General features: G+C 43.5%; 1 protein-coding gene across 2 annotated transcripts in view; it reads right to left on the reverse strand.

Moving 5' to 3' along the window:
- Positions 1 to 24,743, reverse strand: part of PLCH1 (phospholipase C eta 1) — a 239,848-nt gene that overhangs the window by 160,467 nt on the left and 54,638 nt on the right. Inside the window, exon 1 of one of the 2 annotated variants that reach the window (XM_043998387.1) lies at positions 1,327 to 1,830. The exons of the other annotated variant lie outside the window; for it this stretch is intronic. Within the exon in view, the coding sequence (XP_043854322.1) occupies positions 1,327 to 1,369 (43 nt within the window). The 5' untranslated portion in view covers positions 1,370 to 1,830. Of the gene's footprint in view, positions 1 to 1,326; positions 1,831 to 24,743 lie in introns of those variants that run through there. 2 annotated transcript variants of the gene reach the window in all.

The raw sequence follows: 24,743 nt of genomic DNA on the forward strand, positions 1-24,743 counted from the left end.
AGTTTAAGTGACAGAAAAATAAAATCCAAATGCCTCTGTTTTGTGAAAAGATTTAAGCAAACCCCTCTTTTACAAGGCTAATCCCTATTTTGGATTTGACAGAAACGCTCACCATCCTTCCTATGCTTCATAAAACAAGTGATGAAATGCCACATAAATCATAGTAGCCACAAGTTTAGTGTAGACAGACACAAGGGATTCCAATACAAAACAGGTCTCGGGTGTAGGATGGCACAACTCTCCATGAAATAGCCTTTCTTTCAGTCTAGACAATCCAGCCCAGTTTCTCTATGAAGTCTGCTCAGGCTATGCACAGAACCATCAGAAAAAATGAAATGCCCAGAATCCCTTCTTTTTTCTCTCAAAAGAATCTAAATGCTGGGACTCTGAAGACAGTGCCTTAAAATTCCCGACCACAGTTTATTCCTTAGATGTCAAACCAATAAGTCATAATGTGCTAAAGAGCCATTACAGTTGGTGGCTGTGAACTGCAGCCTCAAAGGACCAGGATATATTACTGCATCAAGCTAAGTTTTCTTGACATGTTATTTAAATGGTTTTGAGCAGTGTGGAACACTTACTATCTTTCAAAAAACAGCTTCTGTTGGTTTTTAACTTCAGATCTACTAAAATTCCATGTCAAGCTTCAGAATGCATTCACCTGATTCTGCCAGAGCTGACAGACAGGACATAAGGATGAGACATAGTTTCTTCCTCCATTTTTCTATGCTGAATACTTATCACATTTTGGATAATGAACCTAATGACTTCTATTAACCCCCACTACATTTAATTGAAGCAAGTTCAGTATCACCCATTTTCATACTGCTGTAGAAAGTTTCCTTAATACAATAAGACAAGATAGATACACAGATAGGGATGTACCCTTACTGGTCAATTTCTCCAGAATGTCAAGAAATTCACATTAAGACCTATCATTTACAAATACCAGACAAATGGAGGTTTCTGTCTCTTTTAGTTTAGAGTGTAAAGAAAATTACCTGAAGCTTTAAAATGTGAAAGGTTTTGCGGGTGAACAGTTGGATATATGTAGTGACACTTCTAATATTCAACATGTTCAGAGTATCGTTAAAACACACACACACACACACACATTTTGCAAAGAAAACCCCTTGCCTGTCCTCATTCTTCCATCAAACTGAAAATAAGTACATGTATCATTTTCTGCCTTGTCAGAAGGGTACAAAGAAACGCCAACATTTGCACTCATTTTTTGTAATACATAAAGACCAGCACCAGACAAACAGGCTACCTCTCCCGGTAAGAGCATTACACTTTTTTCGGCATGCGCCAAGCAGCCCTTACCTTTTTCTGGACTCAAGTTTTTATATACTTCAAGGTCTGCCATTCGCTTTGCTTTCTCTCTGCATTCTTGGTGAGCAGAATAAGATTCCTCTCTAAAGGCACATGCCTTCTTTCTGCTCCAGATCGTCGGTGAAGAAACAAGTGTAAGAGGAGCCTCCGAACTTTGCCCACGCCATCCTTTACAGCAAGATGAGGTCTTCACAGTCGGGGCTCAGTGAAGGGACGGGGGACGGAGTGGGGGGAACAAATCCAGAAGCTGTTTTTCAGGCACTCTGTCCCAAAGTGCCAGCCTGGCCACACAGGAGGATTGGCAGCATCTGCTCGGTGCAGCTGCTATTGTGGGGACGCAGGGGCTGCTGTCAGTACTTTGGGTGTGAGACCCGCAGCCTTAGTGCAGTGATTCAGACCCTCGGGGCATTATGCACCACAGTAAATGCCTAAGAAGTGGAGGTTAAGGACCTGGAGAGAAGAATCATCCTCACCTGGGGAGGTCACTGAGAAAGCAGGATTGCTAGGTTCCTGTTTCACAGCGAAACTGAAGGCTCCAAATGAACATGCATGAACATACACACAGACGCACCGAGATTTGAAAGCAAAAACCTCTGCATGCCCATTAAAAATAATCCATTCGGATTGTGCACCCTGTATACCAGCTACAGTGGATTACTCTCTGATGTTCCATGTTGTCATTTTTTAGCGAGGAAGATTTTAGGCTTTCCCTGGTTGATTGCCACTCTCCTCACTCCCCTCCCTGCCCCCCCCCCCCATCTCATTCCACATACAAACAAAACATCACTGGCCACAGCAGAGGCTGAAATATTTCCAACTTCAGAGAAAATGAGGCCACAGTTCCAAGCCACTTATGCAGTGAGGGATGCTTGATTTGTTTTTCTTCTCCCATAATATTCCTTTGATGTCTAAGAACGTCAGGTCTCCATGAGATAAGTGAATGAAATGAAAAAAAAAGCCCGAGTTTCTCATGAATGAACCGGCTTTCCACTACACCATGCATATCATTACAATTTCAATGCCTCTGAATTATATATGCATTTCCTTTACATGTATTATGTAACTCTTTTCATAGAATATTATTCTTCAGACAGCTTCTCATTTACCATATTTTTATACATCAGGGTATAAGCAAGAGTGTTGGGTGCCACACCTGGCCTTCAGTTTCCCACTGCTGGGTTTTGCCTAACTCTTTCTTTGCAGAGTCCCCCTGGCCTTGGCTCTAGTCTCTCCTACCCACCCCCCACCCCCACGATCAGCGGAGCCAAATTCCTACCCATATGACTCTCTCAGTGCCACAGATTCCCCACACCTATGTCCTGTATTCCCATCTATTCCAAACTCTTCTAAGACCCAGCTTTCAACAACCATCTTTGCTCTCTAAACACTTCTAGCTCTGCCCTGCTTCCCAAACACTTGTCTCTCCAAATGCCTATAACACCACAGCGTCCTCCCTGATCTCTCGACGCTTTTCAGTGATTTGTGAGGGCAAGCCCATGAATCTTGATGTCTCTCTTGTAGCCTGCCTGGATGTAAAGCTCAGAGAATGGGAATGGTGGGAAGTCCTGAGGAGTCAGCTCCTATACTCTTCCCCTCCAGTTCCCTTAACAGATGGCCATCCAACCTATTCTTGAACTTCCAGGGCTTGGGGTGAGCATTAGCTCAAAATTCATTCCATTAAGCATTTATCAAGCACTTCCTATGTGCAAGACAATATGCTGGATGATAAGGGTATAAAGGCAAAAATGAACAGAATAAATGTTCCCTACATTGAGAAAGTTTACATTCCACTTGGGGATAGCCCAGGTAATCAGACAAAAGGACCCAAAGCATTTCTCCACCCTGCCTATGGTTACCAATCCACCCAATGTCAAAGAACGAGGACTTGAGCAGACATGTCCAAGCAGAACCATTGGACCACAGATTTAGAGGTGGAAGAAACCAGCTTTGGCCACTGAGTCCAACCTCTTCATTTTACAGAAAAGGAAACAGAAGTTACCTAGGTTCACGCAGCAAGTAACTATCCAACCCAAGTCTTCATAAATAAAGTCCCAGACTTTGTCCCACTTCTCTGTACTTTTATTTTGTTGTTTAAAAATCATTGGGGCGTGGATAGAGCACCGGCCCTGGAGTCAGGAGGACCTGAGTTCGAGTCCGGCCTCAGACACTTAACACTTACTAGCTGTGTGACCCTGGGCAAGTCACTTAACCCCAATTGCCTCACTAAAAAAAAAAAAAAAAATCATTGGGGCAGCTAGGTGGCGCAGTAGATAGAGCACCAGCCCTGGAGTCAGGAGGACCTGAGTTCAAATCCGACCTCAGACACTTAACACTTACTACCTGTGTGACCCTGGGCAAGTCACTTAACCCCAATTGCCTCACTAAAAAAAAAAAAAAAAATCATTGACAGGTGGCTAGGTGATATAGTGGATAAAGCACCCGTCCTGGATTCAGGAAGACCTGAGTTCAAAGCCTGCCTCAGACACTTGACACTTACTAGCTGTGTGACCCTGGGCAAGTCACTTAACCCTCAATGTCCCGCCTAAAAAACAAAACAAAAACCATTGAATGGGAGGGGTGGGCAGCTAGGTGGTGTAGTGGATAAAGCACTGGCCCTGGATTTGAGAGGACCTGAGTTCAAATCCAGCCTCAGACACTTGACACTTACTAGCTGTGTGACCCTGGGCAAGTCACTTAACCCTCAATGTCCCACCAAAAACGAAACAAAACAAAAACAAAAACGATTAAATGGGAGGGGTGGGCAGCTAGGTGGTACAGTGGATAAAGCACTGGCCCTAGATTCAGGAGGACCTGAGTTCAAATCTGACCTCAGACACTTGACACTTACTAGCTGTGTGACCTTGGGCAAGTCACTTGACCCTCACTGCCCCGCAAAAAAAAAAAAATCATTGAATAAAAGTCATTGACATTGTTATTCTGTAGTTAGAACAGTTAACCATACTAAATAACACTAAAATGCCTTGCCCTCTTTTCACATCCTTCAAGAAGATAATCTAACATTCTTTCTCTCCACATCCTTCAATATACTCATGGCAAGGGCTTCATCCTATGGTGTATACCAGCCCTCCTCCACTCTCCCAGAAATGCCCATCACAGGCCTTCTATGACTTAACGTGTGTTCTTGAGTAGCTGTGGTCCAACATGTCATCCCACTGCAGCCCAGGTGGTGAGGAGGAGCAAAGCAAGATGGGTCCTTGGACTACAGACATACATTGCATCTCCAAACCCATTCTCAAAGCTTTCCCTGATCATCAGGGCCCCCCAAGACTCGACTTCCGTTGGCACGGTCTCTGAGAACCCTGCCTCCACAGAAAGGCAAACAGCCCAGTAATTGCACAACAGCCTCAGTTGGAGTAAATGAAAGTAACGGAACATGATTGTAGGACAAGAAGCTGTGAACATGAGGAATTCAGAAAAGCCTGGGAAAAATTTATACAGACCGATGTAGAGTGAAGTAAGCAGAACTAGGAAAACACTATAGACAATGATTACAACAATGTGGCTGGAAAATACAGACACAGACACAAAAACAAAGAAAGGAGAAGCCATGTCATCTCGAGGACCAGTCCTGACCCTGAACAGGAGGAGTTAAAAAGGACACCGTGTCTTCCTGGCTGCGAGGCCATATCTCTATCCACTATTCCATGCTACAAATAACCTAGTTTTACACAAATCAACTCAGAGGGTGATAAAATGACTTGTCCAAAGTTGTTCAGTACATTCAAAGCTCCAGGGAAATACCTCAGGGCTCTTGACTGTCTAGGTTAATTACTAAATTAACTGAGAAATGGATGTATAACCCAAAATGACAGTATCATAAATCAAAGGAGGAAATGTGGAAGTCACCTACTGACTGTCACACTGGATAAGTTACTTCACCATTGTCTGCCTCAGTTTCTTCATCTGTAAAATGGGAATAATCCTAGCACCTACCTCCCCATGTTGTTGTAAGGAACAAAATGAGGGAATCCTTGGGACATGCTTTACAAATCTTAAAATGCTGTGTAGGTGCTAGTTTTATCTCCATTTTACATTGAGAAAATTGAGGCCAACAGAGGTTAAGTGACTTGACTAAGATCACACAACTAGTAAGTGTCTAAGGCAGGATTTGAACTCGGTTTTTCCTGACTCTGGGCCCAGAGCTCTATCCAATATACCACACAAAAATCATAAATTTTAAATAAAATTAATTCACCACTACAACTGAGTTAAAATTAAGAATCACTAATTATGGAAAATTAACTCCTTTTCTCAGCTTCCCATTGGTAAGAATTGTCAGTACATTTTTTTTTTCTGCAGCCAATTTAGGAGGAGTTTTTCTGCATTGTTTCAAACTAGGCCCATTCCAGGCACCATTCTGGAACTCACAAATCTACCCCAATCTTGGCTTATTTCACCAGAACACAACAAAGGGTGTCATAGTAAATAGAGGACTAGGCTTATGAGTCAGGAAGACTCATCTTCCTGAGTTAAATCTGGCCTTAGACACTAGCTGTGTGACCCTGGGCAAGTAACTTAACCTCGTTTTCTTCAATTTCCTCATCTGTAAAATGATCCAGAAAAGGAAATGGCAAACCACTCCAGTATCTTTGTCAAGAAAACCCCAAATGGGTTCATAAGAATTGGACATGGCTTTGAAATGACTGAACAACAACAGCAAATATAAAGTATTACATAAATATCAGCAGTAATTCCTACCACTGTTGTTGCTGTTGTCTTGTTGTGTCTCTATACCTCTCATGAGCCCCTCTTCCTGGTATAGCAGGACCACTAAGTAACACTTGCATCCTCCCCCTAGACAGGTTGGCTTTTTCTAACGGAGGGACTCATACACCCTCAGTAATTGGTCTTTTTACCAGATAGGCCCAAGAGGATAGCTGGAAATTCAAAAAATACCCCATTTGTTTCAGTCTGATTCAATTCTTTCAAATGATCAGATGACACAAGAAGCTGGGTAGCCTAGCAGACAAAGACCTAGCCTCAGAGCCAGGAGAGCTGGTTCAAGTCCTGCACTTGTTATACACTGTTTACATGATGGGTTTTTTTAAGAGGCAGAAGAACTAGAGACCAAATTGCCAGCATTCACTCAATTATGGAGAAAACAGGGGAGTTCCCAAAAAACATCTACTGCTTCATTGATTACACTGAAGCCTTTGGTTAATTTAAGACTGGAAACAGAGTAAGATAAGGCTGTATATTGTTACCTTGTTTATTTAAATTATATGCAGAAAAAAATAAATTATATGCAGAGTACAAATGCAAAATGCCAAGCTAGATGAATCGAAAGCCAGAATTAAGGCTGCTGGGAAAAATATCAACAAGCTCAGCTATGCAGATGATACCACTCTGATGGCAGAAATTCAAGAGGAATTAAGAAGCTTCTTGATGGGAGTGAAAGACGAAAGTGTAAAGGCTGGTTTGAAGCTTAACATCAAAAAACCAAACAAACAAACAAATAAAAAAAAACAAAGGTCTTGGCAACTGGTCCCATCACTTTCTGGCAAATAGAGGGAGAAGAAATTGAAGCAGCATCAGATTTTATATTCTTAGGCTCAAAGATGACTGCAGACAGTGACTGCAGCCATTACATTAAAAGATGCTTGCTTCTTGGAAGGAAAACTATGGCAAATCTGGATGACACAGTAAAAAGCAGAGACATCACCTTGCTGACAAAAGTCCTCATAATCAAAGCTCTGGGTTTTTCCAGTAGCAATGTGTGACTGTGAGAGTTGGCCTCTAAGGAAAGCTGAGCACCCCAGAATCAATCCTTTGGGATTGTGGTGCTGGAGAAGACTTTTGACAGCGCCTTGGACCACAAGGAGGTAAAGTCAGCCAGTACTTAAAGAAAGGAATACAGACTATTGACTGGCAGGTCAAATACTGAAGCTGGAGCTTAAACACTTTGGCCGGGAATGAAAAGATGGGACTCATTAGAAAAGACCCTGATGTTGGGGAAGACTGAAGGCAAAAGAGAAAGGGAACAACAAAGGATGAGATGGATAGAGAGCGTCATGAAAACAATGAACATAGACTTGGACAGACTTTGGGAGATAGTGGAGGAGAGAAGGGCCTGGGGTGCTGTGGTCCATGGGCTCACAATGAACACAACTGACTGAACAAGAACAAAAATGTACATGACCCTCGGCAAGTCACTTCAACTCTTAATACCCATGCTCAGCTCTCCAAGGCAGTAAGTCCCAAAACATCTGAATGGGTAGGAAGGGGTTTCCATATATCAATGAAACCCCAGGTACACACACACACACACACACACACACACACACACACACACACACACACACGGATTACTGAACATCACAGCTCGATGGAACCCAGAGATCCTCTGGTCTAACTTCTAAGGTTGATTGGAACAGGGACTCCTCCTTGCCTAAACGTGGCATCTCCCCCCATTACCTGGTACACTCCTTGCACATCAAATCACAGCATCAGAGCTAAAGACCAGTGAATTCAACCCCCTCCTTTTACAGTTTAGGAAACTGAGGCCCAGGGACTTGCCCTAGGGCAGAAAGCACAGGTGGTGTCTGAAGTGGGATTTGAACCCACTTCCTCTGACTCAGGGGCCAGCTCACTTCCCTGGGTGCTAGGTGCAGAATAAAACACTGGATGAATTAATGGCCTCCTTTCATAGGCCAAGAAGAGGGCCCCTATCTATCAAAGCAATCTAAGAATAGCAACAGCCACCCATATTTGCATAATCTGAATGCTTACAAAACATTTTCCACACGATGACCCCGTGACAGAGATTGAGTGTGATTATATTTCATCTCTCCCCACTGTGGAACTCTCAGATAGGTCACTGAGAACCCCAAGGGCAGGATAGGCTTGGGGCAGAAACCCCCAGAGGGGCATTCCTCAGCCCTCCTCTGGTCCACCACTGCCATCGTACCTGGCAAGCTCTTCCCAGCCTTGCCCGAGGGTTCTCTCCTGCATACACACAAACACACTCTCACACACATACACACGCACTACCAGTACCAACACACAAACCACTACTACATACACATCACCACACACATACACCACCACTAGATACACACAGACACACACATCACCACTACCAACACACACACACACACACACACACACCACCACTACATACACACATATCTCACACACACACACACACACACACACACACACACACACACAGGCTTCAGCCTTCTAGACCTGGGTCTCCTTCAGACTCCAGAGCTCAGGTCCTTCCCTCTTGGCTGCTGCATATGCTGATATTTACCCTGCTCCAATCAGGCCAGGGAAGGGAGCCATCTCTCGTCCTCTCTGGTCTAATACCATGTTAAGCTGAGATGGACTCCAACAGGGTCAGAAATGATTTTTTCAGGCTTGGGATGACTTCCCGTTCGATCCAGGAGCCCTCAGACACAAGCAGGTGGTCCCTTGTGCCCATAGAGACCTCTCTCTGCATTGACCCTCCTCTTTCCTGGGGCTGGATAAGAAGAATTTTTTCTTTCTAAATGGCTCATACTCACAAACCTCCCAGACAAACAAATTCTGCACAATGGAACTTTCTACCATTACACAGTGGTATATTCCCCTCCTGACCCCTAAATTGCTGGCATGAGAAGCTGAGGAGAAAATTACTTTTTATGAAGAAAATGGCAATAAGTAACCATAAACATAAAACCATAAGAACCCCAGGACAGCTCCTTCATCAGATATTAATATAGCCTTCAGAAGCATTTTAACAAGCACTTTAATCTCTTCATCCTGCTTACCTCCATCCCCACCGAACAAGTAAAAAACAAAAACAAAGCCCCCAGGACAAATACACACAGCCCCCCTAAACAGAGTCTCACACTGACTGTGTCCAAAATAAAATCACCTTTTTCACAAGGTATAGAAAGGGTAGAAAAGCAGAGTATGACAGTAGCAAGTAGACATCTAGTCTTGAAACCACAAGACTTGGTTCTAGATGGATGACCGTGGGCAAGTCACTTCACCTCTAGATGACTCTCTAAGACTGAAAGCTGCAAAGAAAGGGGCCAGCCTGTATTGGTACTGGGACTTCCTGCATCTGCTCCCTGTGCCAATGATATCCCAGGTCCAGCTCCCTCCCCATGCCCACACAGAGGTGTGGGGACGGGGGACCTGAGAAGTCACCTCATCCACAGTAGAATTGTGCCTGGCTTCAGCCACTGGCAGTTAGGTCCCTCTCCTATGTCTGATTTTGTCCCTTCGAAATACCAAGCAGCCAGCTCACCGCAACCCTGTGGTACAATGCCTGGAATATCCCAGATCCTCAACAGTCATACCAGGGAGGACCTACCCAAGTCCACCAATTCTTAGGGAGTGCAACAAGAAGGAACCATGGATTCATCAAGTCCAACCCTCTCATTTAAAAATGGGGAAATGGGGCTCAGGCAGACAACATGACTTTCCCATATTGGAAGGAAGAGACAGGATAAGAGCCCAGTCCTCCGACCCTCAGTCCAGTCCTCCCTCCACCCCATCATCAATGTGGAAGGTGGTGGGTTTCCTTACTGACAAACAGCACAGCCAAGTGAGCCAAGGAATACACCTGGAGATTTCTGACTGTCCATCAGATTTTCTTTGCTTTGCATTTAGCCAGGAGAAGGAAAGTCTGGGGGAGTGGGGTTATGATAGCAGTGCTCAAACATTTGAAGAGCTGTCATGTGGCCAAGAGATTACACTTGTCCCATTTAGCCCCAAGGACAGAACCTAGAACAATGATCTGCAGTTCCAAAGAGCATAGTTTAGACCAATTAGAGCTTCCAAAGATGGAATGAGACTGTCTCAAGAGCATGACTGAGGGCCTCAAGAGAGTGCCAGGGGACCCCCCTATCATCTGTGTTATGCCAGGGCTTCTGGGTGATAGGTTGGACTAGATGACCCCCAGAGCCCTCCAACTCCAACAACGCTCATGCTAAATACACATAAAACAAAAGGCCTGCCTGAGTTGTGCCCAACAATGGCTCCCTACACCTGTGGCTGTGCTCTTGGCTCTCCCACCCAGAGTTCATTAAGGCACGATGTAAATGCCAGCTCTTGTCATTCTTGAGACAAACACAGAGATATCACCCATCCTTCTACTTGTTGCATCTGAGAAACCAGGCAAAGAAAGAAAAGGTTAACCATACAGTGTAGACATGGTGCCATCAAATGGCCAACCAGAGATGGAGTTTTCAAATGTCCACTAGAGTGATAGCTGGGAAATTAGTGCTCCACTAAGGCATCTTTGTGATGGACTCATCTGTAGGCCAATGGATCATCAATTGGCACTGTAGCCAACAGAGCAGGCTAACAGACTGCATCACCCAGAGATTATGTCCAAATCAGGTGGGGCAAGGAAGGCCACATCTTGTATCCATTCAGTCCTGGGCTACCTGGCTGGCAATACTAAAAGAGGTTTGTTGTTGTATTGCTGGTGGTGTTATAATAGTTAATGCTTATGGAGAAGTTTAAAGGTTGCCATTTCCATGCGTAATCTCCTTCGATCCCCTCAACAACACTAAGAGGCAGATCTTTTTATTAACCCCACTTTACTGATGAGGAAACTGAAGATTCAATAATTGACCGAATGTCATATTGGTTGGGTAGTTGGCATCTATAGACACTAAGGACTGCAATCTAATAATAGTAATGAGTTCACATTGATAAAATCTTTGCAGGTTTTGCAAAACACTAAATATTTCATATCGTTTCTCCAACTACTTTGTATTTATTCTCTTTATATTTATTCTGTATATGTCGACATAAGTCCTTGTTGTCCCCCCTGTCAGAGTGTAAGTTCTCTGCTAGTAAGGGTTAGTAAATTCTTTGTATTTATATTCCTGGTGCCTACCTAGCACAGAGTGGGAACTTAATAACTATTTATCCATTGGTTTAGATTTCCAGGCATCAGGGAGCCCCACCCCCCATCCAAAGCTGGGGTCCCCCCAAAACTGGAGTGCCCCAAAGCTGACATCCCTTAAAGCTGAGGTCCCCCCAAAACTGGAGTGCCCCAAAGCTGACATCCCTTAAAGCTGGGGTCCCCCCTAAACTGGAGCTCCCATAAGTCCTCGGTAGCACAGGTGGCCTTCATTTATCTAGAGAGCTTCTTGTCAATGATGCCTCGTTGATGATTTATTGATCGCCGGCTTGTGCTGCTGAGTTTGAAAAGAGATGTTTTCATTGCTTTCTTGAGAGACTCAACTCCTTATCGACTGTGTCATTCTAAGGTTTATAGGTCAGCATAAAAATTTACGGGAGTGTCATTGTCATTTTGATGAAGCTATCAGTAGGATTCAAAACCCAGGCTACTGGACGTGCAAAGCCTCCTTGGTCTTGAGAGCTTAGAGGCAGCTGCTAAAAGCTGAGCGTCCAACTCCATTCAGGCTGTCACCAAGACAAGCAAGGACAGAAAGCAACACCCTGTAGTTGGTGGCTCTGCGGAAAGCACGGTGATAATAATAATTAACAATGGCTAATATTTTAAAGTCCCTTAAGATTTACAAAGTGCTCACAAATGTTTCATGTTATCCCCACAACAACTCTCGGAGGTTGGTGCTATTATTATCCCCATTTCACAGATGAGGAAATTGAGGCACCTCCAATGGTTGCCACTAGTGTGATTTTAGGCAAATCATTCAACTTCCCCGGGCCCCAGTTTCGTCATCAGCAAAATGAGGAGTTGGATTCAGGGGCATCTGAGGTCCCTCCCAGCTCTGAACTGATGATTCTAGGAATCATTTGGCAAAGCTCTAGATGAGAGTCAGCTGGCCAAGTGGTGAGAGGCCTGGCCTCAGCCTAGGTATTAGGAAGGCCACGTCAAGCCCAGTCTATGTCCCAGGCAAGCTTGTGTGACCCTGGGCAAATCACAACCTTCCCCATTCCAGTGATGAGTTTCCCCAGACCAAGACAATCAAAGATCCAGACCAAAAATAATGGGGGGGGTCCTCCAAAAATGAAACTGTAGGGAGCAGCTAGGTGGCACAGTGGATAAAGCACCAGCCCTGGATTCAGGAGTACCTGAGTTCAAATCTGGCCTCAGACACTTGACACTTACTAGCTGTGTGACCCTGGGCAAGTCACTCAACCCCCATTGCCCTGCAAAAAAAAAAAAAAAAAATGAAACTGTATCCCTCATCAGCCTAGACCCAGATCTGATGTCCCTGGATTTTCTCAAACTAAGATCTGCCTTGAGATCAGTCCCCTAGCAGCCAACCCCACTCCCTACACTAAGCACTTCATCTAGGAGTTCAGATCACTGTTCATTATGATGTCAGTGAAGGCCTAGTTAGCCTGTGGTGGGGTCAGTATACGGGAAACTAATGGTTGTTGACACAGGCCCATTTTAAAACAAACATCAGCCTTGAAGGGCAAGGCCTTAATTGGAGTCTCCTGGCTGAAACCTCATCTCCCCCATAGCACTGAAGACCTGCTCCTAGCTGGGGGGTGGAAAGCAGTCATTTAGCAAAGGAGGCCCTTGGGAGAAGGAAGCAGATGAGAGGCAAGCTCTGGCCCTAGGAGGAGGCCCCCAAACCTGATCCTCCCCAGCGTCGACATGACAACTGTGTTCAGATAAGCAGCAAGGCTTGGTGGCCTCCCTCTGGCTGCTGTTAGTGCTGTGGCTCCTCTGTTTGGCCACATTTGATATGGAAGCATGGCACCTTTGCCAGCGAGCCAGTGTGCCTAAAATTGGAACACGCAGGGCTCGAGCCAACTCCTGTCCCTTCTGCCTCGGTAATACTTCTCTTCCCCACTCTGGTGCAGACCTTTACCACTCACCCCTGGACTAATGCAACAGCTGCTGAGGGAGGGGATCTGTCTGTCTCGAGTCCCTCCCCACCCTAATCCATCCTCCACTCAGCCACCAAAGAGACTTTCCTAAAGCACAGCATCGGCCACGGCGCTCCCCTACTCAGTAAACTGCAGTGGCTCCCTATGACCCTCAGGATCAACCATGAAGTGCTCTGTGGCTTTCAAAGACTTTCCTAACCTGGCCCTCCACCTCCCTTCCCAACATTCTATACTTTACTCCACCCCATGCCCAGTACTCTGACCCAGTGACACCGGCTTTCTTATTGTTCCTTGAAAAAGACCCCCCCCCTCCATTTTTTTCTGTCTGTCCAAGCCTGCAATGGTCCCCTTCTCCTCTCCACCTCCTGGCCTGCTTCATGTGCTTGCACAGGAAGCCTTTCCCAATCCCTCTTAATTCTGCAGCCTTCCCTCTCTGGATCATCTCCAGCATATTCAATCCGTAGTCGGTTTGCATGCTGTCCCTCCCATTAGATTTGACACTGCAAGGCCTCTCTTTGCATCCCCAGTGCTTAGTGCAGTGCCTGGCTAAGGTGTATAGAGAATGTTAGAAATGTTCTCTCACTTGAGAGGGGGTGCTCTTTTTATCCCCCTTTTATAGATGAGAAAATCAAGACAGAGATTAAATAAATCTAGTAAGTGTCTGAGGCTGCATTTGAACTCAGGTCTTTGTGATGTGACTGCAAAGTTCCTTTAAAACACTAAAGTATTCATGCATATAGAGATCACTACACATATAACCACACAGAGTACAATCTCTGTAACAAAATGTCTGGTGGAGATAGGAGTAGGGATGGGCACAGTGGGGGAGAAGCCCCTATGTGGTTACAAAGTCATTCCTTATCTGGATGGGGCTGGGGAAGGTTCCAGACTCTTCAGCATGGGGCCAATAAATGAGGAGCCTGTCACAGTGGTGCTGCCTCATGGGGGTCTCTCACCAACAGAACACAAGGGTCCTGACAGGGAAAGACAAATCTTAAGTAGTGATGCCTGCCCTGTGTGAAATCTAAGGAATGAAAGAAGCTTAGACCCTGACAGGACCATCATTAAAAGATGAAGTAGCAGGGCCTTTGATTTTTCAGTTAAGAAAACCAAGCCCAAAGAAGTTCAGTGATTTACTCCAAGTCAGGAATCTGGTCAAGAATAAAATGGTAACAAGATTCTACTAATTCCTTTAACAAAACACTTGTGTCTTATGATTCCAAGTCCAGCTAGAACCTTATAAATCCCTAAACTAATTTATGGCTGCTATAATCAAAGGCCCAATCCCTCATCTCATCCTCAGTGGAATAGAGAGGGGTCATTTTCTATCAACTATATTATTCTTTCATATGTTCAGACATTTATTAATCAATCGTCCATCAACTTTTGTTTCTTTATATCCAATAACCTCATTTATTTAGCCTTTCCTCTGAGAGTCATGTTCTGGCCCTTTAATCTCCCCTCTTTGTGGTTTTTCTGTAACCCAGAAGTTTTTAACTGTGTGTGTGTGTGTGTGTGTGTGTGTGTGTGTGTATTCTGGACCCCTTTGGCAGTCTGGGGAACCCCATGGATCCCTTCTCAAAATGACATCTTCAAAGGCATAAAATGAAAAACAAGATTAGAAAGGAAAGCAATTATATTAAAATAGTTATCATAGTATTTTTAAAAAGAAAGGTTCATGGGTCTGTGAGGGACAAATTTAATATCTGGAGAGTTAATTGAGTGGCTCACCAAAATATTGGGGTCCCAGAAATAATGAGGGACCTCTAGTTCCAAAGCTCCCTCCCCTCTGAACTGCCTTTTTAGATATTTCTCCCAGGCCAATAAGAAAGGAGCTTTATAGCCTCTTTTCCACAAATGGATCAGATTTTATTAATTGGGGATAAAATAAACAGCAAAGGTGAAATGAATAAAAATCAAAGATAAGGGAATAGGGAAAAAGAAATAGGGATAATCCTCCTAGCTCTAACCTAAATCTACACAATCCCCAACTTGCTTCCAGTTAAGCTAATTCAAAAGAAAGCAGGGCTTTTATGTTAACTCACCACCTGAGGAATCTACTCCTGCTGCTCACACCACTGGAATGAAGGAAACTCCAGAAGAGACTCAGACTCCCCTCAGAGAGCATTTAATCTTCCTCCCCCAAAAGGGGAGGTCCTTCAAAAACTGCCTATGGAAAGAGGGTTTCTCCTTCTGACATCAGTAGCTTACGTCACTTCAGGGCCAGGTGTGGCCCCTCCCAATGAGACAAAGCCAAATTCCAATAATCTTACCACATTTCCACCCCCCCCTTTGTTTCTTTGAGGAACACGGGGTGTTTCCTTGACAAAACAGTCAAAAATAACAATATAATACCCTATGCTAATAAACAATATGTTAATAACAATATAGAAAAGAGAGAAAGGGGAAATTTTGTCCAGGTCCCAGGTGAAGAATTAAGAGGAATGTGGAAAGGCTTCCTGCAAAAGGTGGGATTGTAGCTGGGACTTTAAGGATGCCAAAAGATGAGGAGCAAGAGCATTCCAAACATGGTGGACAGCCAGAGAAGGTGCCCAGAGCTGGGAGGTGGAGGGTCTTGTTCATGGACCTCATCATTATTCCATTTTGCTCAGACTGCTTCTACTAGGGCATGTTTTCAATAGAAGCCTGATCACTAAAATAGCAGCAAAGTTAAAATTTAGGCGCTCCATGGACATGAGCCCCAGGTCTTTAAAGAAACTGATATCCTTGATGCAGACTCAGCCAGCTCAGAAGTAGGGCTTCCCCAGACAGACTAGAAATAAAAAATGGCCTATTGGACAACATGTGCCTGTGGGGGCAGGAGCAGGGAAAGAAGATAACTTTAGTTTTTAGTTTTTATTGGGCTGAAAACCAGCATCATCAATGTGCCCCCTTCCTACTTTTCCCAGCTTCTCACTCATTACCATCCCATGTATTCTACACAGACCTTCTCACTGCTCTGCACTTATGATGCACCATCTCCCCACTCCATGTTTTTTCTCTGGCTGCCCCAATGACGAGAATGCACTTCCATGTCCCCTCTGCCTCCTGGCTGCCTTTAAGCCCTAAGACAAATTCAACTTTCTGCAAAAGGTCTCTCCCAGTTCCTATACCTGTTGCCCAGCAAACAACCAGTATCTTCTCTCTGAGATTACTATTCTCCATACATAGTTATTTCAATATTGTCTTCCCCATTAGACTGTGAGTTCCTTGAAGAAAGGAATTGTGTAGTTCCATCTATCCCTAGCACTTGGCATAATGTGTAAAAACTTGATAAATTCTTATTGACTGATTCAAGCCTTGCATTATTGAAAACAAATATTTGCTGATGTTCAGTGGTGTGGTATGGCAGGCAGAATGTAATGCTACCAGTCAGAAGACCTAAGTTATAAACCCCACTTCACCATTTACTAAATATTTGACTTTGGGCAAGACATTAAGCTCTAAACGTTTTGTCTATAAAACGTGTTTAATGATACCTCACTGGTCTGAAAATTGGGAAGTAGGTTAGATTCCCTCAGGGGCCCTTTCAGTCCTAAAAATCATGGTTCTACATTTTACGCTTCTTCTTTAACATTAGCTGGGAATATTATAGGCTAAATATTCACCAAATACAACATTCCAAGGAACTGAACCTACCCTTGAAGTGAGAAAGAATCAAAAACACATTCAAAGGACTTGATTCATAACTACACAATCTACATCAAAGGGTAAATCAGAATGCTTGAGAGCAGATATAATTAAAGCTTCTGCCAATGACGAAAGTGATTTTTTGCTACCAAAATTCTTGCTTCTAGATGAATTGTACCAAGAGCTGGGGTCTTCAACTATGAGATGAGACATCATAAAAGTCTGCAGTGCGACAATTACTTTATCAATAACAGAAGTGACTGAGAATGCAGATCCATGATTAGTATTAAAATTACAACATCAAAAATAGTTTAATTTTCAGCTTCATCAGATCTCCTCCCTCATTTGCAGTCTAATAGCACATAAAATGGTTACAGAGACTAACTTCATTTAGAGCCCATGAGAATAAAGGCAAAAAAAAAAGTCTCCTTTATGAATATTCTAAAGATGAAGAAATAAGAAACCAATAACACTTTATCATGTTACATACATTTATCTAATTTAGAAATAATTTAACACTATTACGTATTCATATTGGTTATCTACAAAGAAAAAATTTCCTATTGTCAGTATCAGAAACATCATACCTGAAGTCTCAGGATATTAAACATCAGAACAGATTTATCTAATTTAAGAGGCTGTAAGAGATAGAGGATCAGAAAATAAAGTTAGTGAACAGAAAAGGGGGAAAATCTCCACAGTCAAACAGCAGCATATTTAATAAACCTACAGAAGATTCAAGATGAGGTTAAATGTAACCAAGGTCCTCCTTGACGCAGAAAAACCCACCTTTTTAGGAACCATACTGGCCCAGTGTTTCTATCTGTACCGACAATGGCACCCCATGATCTCAGGGGACCCCAAGGGACATAGAGAGATGCATGGTGGTTGTGAGCAAGATGTAACCTATACTTACAAGTAAACACCTGGCCCAAGAGATGAAATGTCCTGGGAATATTTGGGGATGACCAATGAGTCAGTCATAGCATGAGTGAGAGATGGCAGACAGTTCAAATAAGTTCTCTAGCGGCACAGATGGGAATCCTGAGAAGAATAAGAACTGGTGTGGGGGGATCTTAATGTGAGATTCCTCACCTTGGGTAGCTTTTTAATTATTAATTTCAGTGCATTGGTTTCCTTTTTGAATTCCTATGGTTTGTTGTTTTTAAGAAATTTAAAAACACAATTCTGAGAAAGGTCCACCAAACTGCCTGCCAATGGGGCCCAGTACACAAAGGGTGAAGAAACCCTAGTGTACAGACAAGCCTCTGGTGTATTCAGAAGACACTTGAGGAAGGATTTATGGGAAAACACAAACACGAATTGCACAGGATCAGAAAAGAGGGAGCCACTGTGATCTGGACCATGGAACAGAACCTAAACACCCACGCAACTGTCCTGGAACCAACAACTCAGACCTTGGGATCTGAACTTCGGTAGCCACAATGCAGACACTTAATGATCATCTGTTTTTGGAATAAATATTCTTTTCCTGGGATTTGAGCAGAGAGGGCACTTTTGAAGTATTGTCTTTCAAAGCAAAATTGTAATTTATAGGAGGAAGGGAAGGAGAGACAGGGAGAGAATGTGAGATAGAGAGAGAGAGACAGAGAATGTGAGACAGAATGTGTGTGGGGGAAAAGAGGCAAAGATAGAGCGGGGAGGAGAGGGGAGAGAGGGGGGGAGAGAGGGAGGGAGAGAGGGAGGGAGAGAGAGAGAGGAATAGGGGAGAAAAGGGAGAGAGAATAATTGTCATTTGAAAACCTGAAGCCAACTCCAAGCCAGAACCAAATTAAAGCAGGGGTGCCCTGACAGGGCATAAATTGTGCTGCTCATTCTCTATGTAGAACATAGCACAAGCTCCCATGGCTTCTTAATAAATGTTTATGGACTCCCGTGACATAAAAGCAGTGTGGTACAGTGAATGAAACAGCTGACTGGCAGCCAGGAGGCTCAGATTCTGGTCCAAACTGGGTGACCCAGAGTGATTCTCTGAACATTAGTTTCCTCATCTGAGCAATAAGGAAGTCTCAGCCCTCAGCACATGCTTGGAATGTAGTAGGTGCTTAATTAATGCATAATTGAATGACTGAGCAGATATTCACTGAGATTCCTTCTAATCCTAAATGCCATGATTATAATAAAACAGCCAACTGTATCCCACCAGGTGCTTCGAGGGACAGTGCTTGGTTCTGTGTCTACACTGCTGCCCTTGGGAGAAGGTCAGAACCAGCAGGGCCCAGCCTTGAACTCCTTCCCCTGGCCCTACTGCCCTTAGAAACTGTTCTTCCTGCCTCCCCACTTGTTCCACTCATTCAGTCAATTCAACACAGCCGCAAGTCATCAAAGTTGGCTAAGAGCCAATGTTTAGAAGACCACTGGGCTCTGAGGATGCAAAGATGAATGCAGGCCCTCCAAGAGCTTACAATCTATTGGAAAGACAGGACATAACCCGAATGCACATAAACAAATATGGTTAAGAGAGTCATGTAGCCGCCTCTAACAGGAAACGGTCCTGATCCCCTGGCTGCTAGTGCCCTCCCGCATGGTTGGACAGATGGATAGTGGATGGATGGATGGATGGATGGATGGATGGATGGATGGATGGATGGATGGATGGATGGATGGATGGATGGATGGATGTACAGATAGATAGAGACAGATAGAGACATATGTATATACTTATTTATGTTCCCTCCCCCTCAGATTTACCATGTATGCATGGATGTATGTGTGTACATAGTACATATGTATGTGTGTACCTAGTGTGTAGTGCATATGTATGTGTGTACATGTGCATATGTTGGTTCCCCCAATAGGATGTTGGCTCCTCAAAAGGCACAGATTCCTCCATTTTTGCCCCTCTCCAGGCTCAGGGCAGGTTTTACAACAAGTCCTAGGAAAATAATTGAAAGGGAAGATGGAGAAAAAAGGGCTCTGGGCAAATGAGATGAGGCAAAGAGGAGGCTCTGGTGAGGAAAAGAGGCACGGAGGGAGGGAAGGAAGTGTAGTTCTATGAAGAATATAGGGGAAGATCAGTCATCTGGGCAGAGGCTCCCTACTCCCTTCCTGCCTGAGTGTGCCATTGTATTGATTCTTCTGACCTTCGTGTGAGTGCTTGCCTTGTGTGAGTTCTCCATAAAATAGTCTTTTATGCAAAAGTACATTTGGCATTTGAACACCGAGGCCAGCCCATCAGAGTTGCGCTCTCTGCAGTAGAGTTTGAATGCTTGGCAGTTTAGCACAAGAAAGGACCTCAGTGTCCAGTACCTCACCCTGCCAGGTGACCTTCAGAATCTGCCCAAGACAATTCAAATGGAAGTGAGTCAGTTTCCTGGCATGGCACTGGTACTGTTCAGGTTTCACGGTCATACAACCATGAGATCAGCACAACAGCTCTGTAGAGTTTCAGTTTGGTAGGCAGCCTAATACCTCTTCTCTCTTACGCTTTTCTTTGGAGCCTCCCAAACACTGAGCTATTTCTGGCAATGTGTACATCAACGTCATCATCAAAATGTACATCCCTGGAAAGTATACTGCCAAGGGAAGTGGACTGATCCATAGCATTTAAAACTTCTCCACTGATGGCTCCACATATGGATGGTGTGGTGCTGGCTGACAGACCACCTGTGTTTTCCTGGTGTTAATTGTTAGGCCAAAATTAGCACAAACAGCAGAGAATCAACGCATACTTTGTTGCCTCTCAGCCTCAGAGACTGCATTGAATGTACAATCATCTCCAAACAAAAAGTCATGCACTAATTCTCCCACCACTTTAGTCTTGGCTGGTAGCCTTTTCAGGTTAAATAATTTGCCATCAATGCTGCAGCTGGCATTGATGCTGTGTCCATCCTCATAGGAGTCTGAGAACATAGGATGCTGAAAACATCACCCTAAAGATCACGGGAGGAAGTGCACAGCCCTGCTTCACTCCACTGGTGACTGGAAAAGCGCAATAGCATCATCCATCATCCAGAACCTAGGCAAGCGTGCCATCATGAAATTGACGTACAAGACTTATGAACTTCTCTGGGCAACCAAATTTTGCCATGATCTTGCACCGATACACACATTTATACACAAATACACATGCATATACCTGTATGCAATATATACATGCATACATATATACATACCTATACACATATGCACACAAAACATGCAAATACACACATATAGACACATGCATACACAAATAAACACACCAATCCCCGCGTGGCATTTCTGAGCAAATAGCTCTTGCCATCTGCCACCAGCTCTGGCATTGCTTGGGTTAACTGCACCATCCTCTAATATTGCAAAGCAGATTAGAGATTTCAAACCCACCCCATGAATCCAGTCTATCTGAAATATTCCTCATAAGAGACTTCTTTCCCCTAATCCCTCTGCTTCATATCCATTTCTACCATCAACACATTAAATTCCACTGCCACAAAATCCTTATTCTCTTTAATCAAAACAAAACTATTTAATCAAAATAAAAGACTGCTAATCTGTTCTTGGCTGCGTGTGGGCAGGCACCTTTGGAAAGCCTATCTACTTATCGACATGGAATATGATGAAGCAAATTCTGGGGTCAGTGAAGGCTTACAGAGAATCTGTGCCCATAGGTATTATTCACTTTACACAGTAGGCATGTTGCCAAAACAGATGTGTTTTTTGTCAATCAAAGCATGCTTCAGACTAATAAAAGAAGCTAGTGATTTACAAGACAACCATGCTGGAGAACAAGGGAATCATTGGTAAGTGATAGCAATATTTTGCTTTTTTTTTTTAAGATCAAAAGTTAAAACATTTAAAAATACTACTATGAATAGAGGAATAGAGTTAATACAGAGACTATGTTATGGGGGGGGCAGATCCACAATATCAACATACACACATGACAAAAGGTAGGCATGGGTCCCTGTAGCTCTGGGCCCCTTCTAACCTCTCCCCACTCCCACTGTCAGCCAAAAGCAATATGGAAGTGAAGGGGGCTCAGGGAACAGGGACAGGGCAAAAAGCAATTGGAGAGGACAGGCAGCTGAAAGTGAGGCAGGGAGGGAACGAGAAGAGCCTTCTGGCTCATTCTGGTGCTCATCCAGCAAGGACACACATGAAAGAGAGAGGAATTAAGAAGATACAAAAGATCGTCAAGCTTAGCAGGGACCAGATCAAGGATTCAGGGAGGGATAGCTCATCTTCTTATTCATACTGTAACGATTGGAATGACGCCACCTGCTGGATACTTACTGTAGAGGAGTTCTGCCCATGAAGGGAAGGTCTTTGAGGGCAAGACCAGGAGTCAGGAAGTGACGCGGGCTAGTGGGAGGAGGAAGGAAGAGACTGGCGCTCAGTCTCGCTCTCTTTCCTGGGGACGCTGGCGGAGAAGGGAGCTAAAAATGTGCTCTCCCTTTAATAGATAGAAATCTAGGCCTTTCTCTCTCTCTTTACCAAATTCTTGTTTTCCTTAATAAATGCTTAAAAGCCTAACTCTTGCTAAAGCTTATAATTGATTGGCGACCACTCATTAGATATTTTAGACAGACTAGCTAGAATTTTAGCCCTTAACAATACCAATAGGACAACTTCCTCAAACCCAAGCACTTCAATTAGGACTGATGCAATTCAGCTAAATAGTTGTTCCCACATCTCCCTCCCTTTCCTCCCTTGCACAGGTGGTAGCATCTCATGTCAAGAGTCCTCACTGCTACCTCTTGGCTTCCTTTAAGACATTGAGCAGTCTCATCTCCTCCCCAGTTCCTTCTCTGATTTCCCTATCCCTGAGTTGCTAACATGACCTCCCTCTTGAAATCCTCTTGTGGTATCAGTACTACCAAGCAATCAATAAACATTTATTAAATGCTTACTATGAGCCAAGCATGGTACTAAGCACTAGGGATGCAAAGAGAGGCAAAAGACCCTGACCTCAAGGAGCTTACAATTTAATGGACACAATATGCAAACCAAACTATATACAGGATAAATAGGAGATCATTAACAGAGAAAATGCACTAGAATTAAGAGGGAAGGTTTCCCATAGAGCCTAGCTTCTTAAACTCTTGGTGGGAACTGAATGCAAGGGTCGAAAAATTTGGCAACAGTCAAAGGGTATGTATATCTATTTTACATACCTATATACATGGGGTCCCATAAAAATTCCTTGAACAAAGAGGGGTTGTGAGTGGGAAAAGTTTGAGAAGCCCTGCTGTAGAAGATGGGATTTTGGTTGAGACTTAAAGAAAGCCAGGGAGGTCACTAGTGAGAGCAGAAGGAGACCATTCCAGGGATGGAGGACGAGACAGACACGGAGACAAAGAAAGACTATACCCACACATACATATACATACATGTACATACATAAACACACATGGATATAGCTGGAGAAGGAAATGGCAAACCAATCAAGTATCTCTTCCAAGAAAACCCTAAATGGTATCTCAGAGAGTGGGACACGACTCAAAAATGACAACAACAACACACACTCAGAGTATGGGTGCTTTGTCTTTACTTTTCTGTGTATGTGTTCTGTTCCTCCGAAAGATTACAACCTCCCTGAGGGCAGGGGGGGGGCGGGCCGAGTTGTTGTTTTTTTGTTTGTTTGTTTGTTTATTTGTTTTGGTCTGGGTATCCCAAGCATCTAGCACCGTGCCTTGCATGACATGCTCTTACTAAATGCCGGCTGAATCAAGTGGAATTCTCTCAGCCAAGTTAGGCCCCGCTTTTTGGAGCCCCTTTGCTACCAACAAATTGGGATTACACAGATTTATTTGTTGGGAAAGCACTTGAGATCTTTGGATGAAAAGCACAGCTTTTCTCTGAAGCATTGTGAGCCATTCTTCTCTTTTGTAAAGCTAAAATGAAAGCAGAAGTATATCTTTGTAACTTGTGGCAACACAAGCTCTCCCCATATTAGTCATTCTCCTCCCGTAGCCCGGCAGGCGGTGGCTCCTTTTTCTCCAGAGTTGTGGCTTTGGCTTTGAGGCACATAGCAACTCCCATGGGTAAAAGTTACAGACCAGATAACATCTCCTGTGCCAGACCATCTCAGACGTGCACAGATAAGAATTTTAACAATATGCAAAATACTGCAATTAACAGCTTTTCCTAATAAAATTATAAAAGGATAAAAAAACACCTTGTTGATGCTTAAAATGCACACATGAAACAGATATAGAGGGTCAGGAAATTATTAAAAATGCAACTTATTCATTGAATTCAAAGGGTCTGAAAAATAGTTTGTAAGAAATTGATTTCTAACAAATCAAAAGAAATTGGTCTGTCACTGTCAGCTCTAAGTGTGTTGTGAAGCATCAGGCTAAAGATCCTGCTATTTCCTACAGGTTGAGAGGAATTAATATGTACATCCTCCAAGAGGAAGCAGCATGAGATTGAGCTAAGAGCTTAGTCAGAAGACTGTAGAAAAATGATCCCTTTCAATACATAATAATGATCACTTTTTAAATGCAATCTGTATTGAACCTTATAACAAAGAAATCTCTAAATGCTCTGTGTCTCTTCTGAATCTCACATTTTTAGTTATTCTCTTTAAAAAAAAAAAATCCTTTCGGGGCAGCTAGATGGCGCAGTGGATAGAGCACCGGCCCTGGATTCAGGAGTACCTGAGTTCAAATCCGGCCTCAGACACTTAACACTTACTAGCTGTGTGACCCTGGGCAAGTCACTTAACCCCAATTGCCTTACTAAAAAAAAATAATCCTTTCACTTGTTGTTTCTATGGCCTTTAAAATAATCACTTCCTTTATTCACGCTGTATCCTTAGAATTCACTGTTGGCCACCATTAACTACCTGCTTCCACACGTGATAACAGAAGCAAATGATCAGGTTTTTTTAAAGTTTAATTTTACCACGGACAAATAAATGTTTTATATTCTTGAAAAGGAACTGGCCAGTTAGTAGATAGTGTTAGATTTCAAAGTCAGGGGATACCTGGGTTCAAATCTTACACTTTGAGTTCAAAAAATCAACTTGACAA

This window comes from Dromiciops gliroides, chromosome 3 (genome assembly GCF_019393635.1).
Source record: "Dromiciops gliroides isolate mDroGli1 chromosome 3, mDroGli1.pri, whole genome shotgun sequence".
NCBI classification, from domain to species: Eukaryota; Metazoa; Chordata; class Mammalia; order Microbiotheria; family Microbiotheriidae; genus Dromiciops; species Dromiciops gliroides.